This window comes from Papaver somniferum, chromosome 7 (assembly GCF_003573695.1).
Source record: "Papaver somniferum cultivar HN1 chromosome 7, ASM357369v1, whole genome shotgun sequence".
NCBI classification, from domain to species: domain Eukaryota; kingdom Viridiplantae; phylum Streptophyta; class Magnoliopsida; order Ranunculales; family Papaveraceae; genus Papaver; species Papaver somniferum.
Genome location: NC_039364.1, coordinates 30,529,289 through 30,535,211, shown reverse-complemented (window position 1 = coordinate 30,535,211; position 5,923 = coordinate 30,529,289). Strand labels below are relative to the sequence as shown.

The window sequence follows — 5,923 nt, the reverse complement described above, 5'->3', positions numbered from 1 at the left end:
AAAAGGAGTATGTCTTGCTTCATCTTGGGCCAAAAGAAGTGGTTCTTAGCCCTGACATAAGTGGCATGCATGCCAGAATTCCCCCCAACAGCAGATGAATGCAGAGTACTAAGGATAATTACTCTTACCCCATTACTAGCTCCAATATAAAGTCTGCCCTTGTACCTTAGCACTTCATCTTTGTAAGAGTAGTTGGTAACAAAGGTAGCAGAAATGAGTAATTGAGAAATGATCTCTTGAGCTTTTGCATCATCTTTGTAACTTTGCAAAATGTCAGTCACCCAATTTGGTTTTGAGATGGCTAGGGCAGAGCAGTTGACTGAATTATGTGGTCTTCTAGATAAGGCATCTGCAACAATATTTTCCTGGCCTTTCTTGTATCTAATCTCATAGTCAAAGCCAAGCAGCTTCATTAACCATCTTTGTTGCAAAACTGTTGTAATCTTCTGCTCTAGAAAGTATTTAAGACTTTGGTGATCAGTCTGAATGATGAATTTGGTCCCTTGGATATAATGCCTCCACTTCTGAGCAACTTTAACAATTGCAAGAAACTCCTTTTCATAAGTGGATAAGGCCCTTGCTCTGGGTCCCAGTGCTGAGCTAAAAAATGAAATTGGCTTGCCTTCTTGAGTCAAAACAGCACCAAGGCAACCATCACTAGCATCACTCTCCACTGTAAATGGCTTAGAGAAATCTGGTAGAGCAAGTACTGGTGTAGATGTCATTGCAGCTTTAAGTTGCTCAAAAGCAGAAGTAGCATTTGAGTTCCATGAGAATGAGTTCTTTTTTAGTAGATCAGTGAGAGGCTTGCTGAGAGTGCCATAATTTCTGACAAATTTTCTATAATAGCCCGTTAACCCCAAAAACCCTCTTAATTCTTTGATAGAAGTAGGTGTTGGCCAGCTCAACATATCAGCAATTTTCTGTGGGTCAACACATACTCCTTCAGTGGTGATAATATGTCCCAAATATTCCAGTTGGGACTGACCAAAGCTGCACTTAGACATCTTTGCAAAAAGCTGGTGATGTCTGAGTAGAGAAAAGACTATTCTTAAATGCTCCAAGTGTTCTTCCATGGAAGTGTTGTAGATAAGAATGTCATAAAAAAAGACTACGACAAACTTCCTCAAATAAGGACCAAAAATATCATTCATAAGGGCTTGGAAGGTAGCTGGTGCATTTGTAAGACCAAATGGCATGACCTTAAACTCATAGTGTCCATGGTGAGTTCAAAAGGCAGTTTTGTGGATGTCGGCAGGGTACACCAAGATCTGATGATAGCCAGCACGTAAATCAATCTTTGATAAGAACATGAACCATTTTAATTCATCTAGTAATTCATCTACAATAGGTATGGGGAACCTGTCTTTGATTGTGATTCTATTGAGCTTTCTGTAATCAACACAAAATCTCCAAGAGTTATCTTTCTTTTTAACTAGGAGAATGGGAGAGACAAAAGGGCTATGACTGTGCTGAATAATGCCAGCAGAAAGCATTTCCTTGACAATTTGCTCAACTACTCCCTTTTGGATATAAGGGCACCTATAGGGTCTGAGATTAGGTGGTTGCGAATCAGGTTTCAAGGGAATAGAATGATACAAAGCTCTATGAGGAGGCAATGAGGTGGGTTCAGCAAAAATGTCTTGAAATTCATTAAGAAGTGGTAACAAAGGTGGAGGGGATGAAGGTGTAGGAGTGGAAGTAGATACATAAAACAGCTGACCAATAAGCCCATGTGTAGTTTTGGTGAAACAATTCTAAACAGCTGCACTACTCATTGATAATAAGGAGGGAGGGGAGGGAGTACCAGTTAAGGTGATCTGTTTCCCATCATGAAGAAAAGAAATGCTGAGTTTAGAAAGATTAAATACCACATCACCTAGCTTGCGCAACCAGTCATCCCCTAAGACCATATCACACCCCCCAAGTGGTAGCAGTCGAAAGTCTTCTGTGAAACGAGAGCCCTGCGTAGTCCAAGAAAGTTGTGGGCAAGTGCATGTGCTGACTGTTTTCTCACCATTTGCAACTGTCACCAACATGTGCGCAATATACTCCACCTTACAATTGAGCTTAGCAGCTAAGGCACAATCAATAAAGCTAGTAGTGCTACCCGTATCGACAAGAATAGATATATAATGGCGTTCAAGAAAACCAGGAATACGTATAATATCACCATTCGTATTACCAGTAAGAGCATGGAGTGAAATATCCATATCAGATTCCATTGGAGATTCGACAGCTTCCTCAAATACTTCCTCATCTGTCTCAGTATCTGGAGTATCAGAATATTCAGCTTGGACCATAAATAGTTGTGGTCTTCCTTTGAAAATGTGCCCAAACTTTTAAACTTCATCGCAATTGTAACACAAACCTTTGTCTCTCCTCAAACGCATTTGTTCTGGTGTTAACCTTCGCAGGATTGGTGAAGATGAAGAAGGTTTTGTGTTGGTAGGAGAGTAAGATTTTGGGGTGGTGGGTGCCGATTTAGAGAAATTGGCATTAGTGATGATGGGTTTGGGAGGAAAATTTGGTGAAGAATAAGGTCTGGATGAAGAAAACGACGTATAAGAGGGTTTGTTGAATTTAGGGAGTGATTGGTGTTTTTGTTCCTCCATTCTGGCTAATGAAAAAGCATGACTCAAAGATTGAGGGTTAAACATATAAACTGAGTTGCGAATCTCTTCCTTAAGGCCACTGATAAAGCTCAAAATGAAATAACGTTCATCCAAGGATGGATTATGGGCAAGCATTAAGGCCTTAAGTGCTTCAAATTGGTCAAAATATTCCTTCACATAATTCAATTGCATCAGTTTATTAAAAGACCCAACAAAATTCTCATCAACCGGATTTTCGAATCTAGAACAAATACTGTGAGCAAAATCATACCAGAGAATGCGATGACGACCCACTTGGAAATTTAAGAACCACTTATCTACCTTTCCGTCAAGATGTATGGCTGCAATATCCACTTTACGTTGTTCTTCGATGTTGTGCAAAAAAAAATAACGATCACATTTTTGAATCCAACCCCTCGGATTGTCACCGTCAAGTCTAGGAAAATCAAGCTTTGGTGCTCGATTTAGGTGTTGGGTTGACGCGTTAGGAAGGAAGGTACCAAAGACTGGATTATTCTGGTGAAAAGAGTCGCCGCCATGATTGATTGGATCTTGAACACCAGATCCAGATGGTGGTGGAGATGATCTGAGTAACGCTGCAAGCTGAGTAGTAAGAGTTTTGACAGATTCGGCTGTCTCCTTGCAGGTTTCCGTTGTTGCTTTAGATTCAATAGATAAGGTACTGAATTTTTCATCAATAATTTGACGGTCTCGTTGAATGATTTCGAATAGATCTTTCACTGTTTTTGGATCGGAAGCTCCCATAGTGGAGTTTTAGGATGGCTCTGATGTCAAAATGTACTGTACTCAGTACAAATTGAACACCAATTACCAGGAATCGTAACTCTGGTTCCTAACGAACACAACCTTTTCTATTTTAGCTAAAAATAAACTTTCATTAAGGAAGAAGAGAAGGTTCTTACAACTTTTAAAAGCAATCATTAACCAAACTCTAACGGTCAGATAGTATACACATGTCACTATCTGATCGGACACACACTAACCAATCCCTACCCTAGTTATTACAGCACACAAAGAGTTATATGGGCAGACAGGGTGCCATTAAGAGAGTTATAACATACAAAATACTATGACATGTTCTTGAAGAGTTGAAGGAAACAAGGAAGGAGATTCAACAAATAAAAGATATTTTTTTAAGAACTCTTGAAATTCAGAAGGCCCTGGTTCAGTATCAGTCAAGAAGGTTTGTTAGAATTGAATCTTTTCTTCATGAACCTTATGTTCCAATGGCTGTTGACGACAAGGAGTTCGGGGACGATAAAGAATTTTTCATAGGTCTTAATGTCTAGGAAACTTCTTATGAGAATTTATTCTTGTGTTTTAAGAAGGATAACTAGGGTTTGAAATAACATATATTGTGATTACACATAGCTATTTCCAACGATTTTCATCTTGCAATGTTTTTAGATTTATTTATTTAAGTTCTAAGTTATTTGTAAGATGATTTTGCAGTATTAATCTTTATTGGTTTTATATATAGCAAATAATGTTATGGGATATGTGTGTTGATAGACACATTCTTGTGTCTAAGTTGTCCTCAATTTTCTGTATTGTTAGTGCTCATTTTTGTACTTATTGTGGTGGTTTATGTGTGTATAGGTATTTTTGGGGAATAACCATTTATTGGAAAAATCGGCTCGAAAAGTTGTCTAAAGCACCCGGAGGACACGTGTTATTCGGACGCTCACTTTTGGATAAATGGCACCTCAGTTGGACACCTGTTATTCGCACCTCATGTCTCGGATAAGGGGCACCCGTCTTCAACATTTGAAATTCTGAAAATTGGCGGGAAAATGGAAGTCAAAACTGGCAGATTAGGGTTGCGATTTTGAAGGAGTTTTAGGGAGACTAAAAAGCTGAAATTGATTGGGTATGTTCCTATGGGCTAGACAAGGATGATAGAGGTGTTAGATTCGATCCAGTTTGGATGGATATTCCGCGAGAAGAAAACAGGGTAACACGTTCAACAGAGGAGTATTTCACGGGATCGCATGAATTTGAGTGTGTTCTACACATGTATGATGACTCGGGAAATAGGAAGGAGCGTGAAATAGATAAATAAGGAAGGTTGGACAGCTGCAGATGCATGGATGAAGCAAGAAAGGAAAGGAAATATCCGGAGATAATTTTCTTTACTGTCGAGTGATGACAAGATTTTTGGAAGTGGTTGAGCGTGCTTCCGGTCGCTGTTGGGTATATAAAGGGTCTACGGGAGTCAGGAAGAGGTTACGGGAGTTGGGAGAAGAAAAGTGCGTAAATCAGAGCTGCAGAGAATTCTTTTCTGCTGCTGCATAAGCTGAAGAACACAAAGAACATCGACCCCTATAGACAGTCGTTAAGCTACAGCGTTAACGACAGAATATTTGTACCGTTCTTTTTAACAGTTGGTTTGTAACAAATATAATTGTTGCAAACCCGGTTTTTCATCATTTCTCCTTTATTCATCATTTGTAAACCATTTTTGAGCATAAATAAATTCTTTGAGAGGGTTTTCAACATGATGAGCGGCTAAAATACCCGGTGACTGAGGCAACGGAGGAAACTATTCATTCGCTCTTGATTGGTAATTTCTTTTACAATTTCTTTAATTATTAATTTTATTTAATTCACTAGGATCAACATAAAGATAAAATTGGTTTTCTTAATTAGTTGTGAATCATTTCGATGTGTTATGCTTAGAATCAATTCTTTGATAATTCATGCTTAGGGATTACAATTTAATATTTGGACACCTTATAGATTATTAGTGAATTAATGAGAAAAAAGAGCTTAATAATAATTTCAGAAATATCATTATAAACCAATCAAATAGAAGGAACAGTGGAATCCGGAGCCTTGGTCTATTTTAATATCTTAAAATCAAATTTTGAATTAAGTTTTGTTTATTTTTAAGTTTCATTAAGTCTAAAATCTATTGCTTTCACAAGTCCTGAACGAACTATTACCACAACAACTTTGATACCACATCATGTGTTTACGTCCGTGAACTATGATTGTCCCATATATGTCAAAAGTTAAGTCTATTGTGTCATTATGCAAATATTGATGGAAAATAGAATGAACTTTTGAATTATATGTCAAAGATTAAGTGTATGGCATCATTATGCAAATATTGATGAAAAATAGAATGAATCTTTGAATATTCCGGAGTATTGATCTTTCCCTGATCCACTTCTATTGAAAGTATTGTACGACTCCGTAAGTTTTCTTATGTTGAGCATTTCCGATTAAATTAATCATTAAGGTTCCTTTGTGGTTAATTTAATTGATTTTACTGGATACAAATT

The 5,923-nt window shown here is 37.8% G+C and overlaps 1 protein-coding gene across 1 annotated transcript; it reads right to left on the bottom strand.

The window, feature by feature from the left end:
- Positions 1 to 1,229: 1,229 nt before the first annotated feature.
- LOC113294465 lies at positions 1,230 to 3,380 on the bottom strand. The gene is made up of 3 exons (XM_026542854.1): positions 2,372 to 3,380; positions 1,872 to 2,272; positions 1,230 to 1,718 (listed from the first exon to the last, which is right to left on the bottom strand). Exons 1-3 carry the CDS (start codon positions 3,378 to 3,380, stop codon positions 1,230 to 1,232), a joined length of 1,899 nt encoding a protein of 632 aa, XP_026398639.1.
- Between the last annotated feature and the right edge of the window lie 2,543 nt (positions 3,381 to 5,923).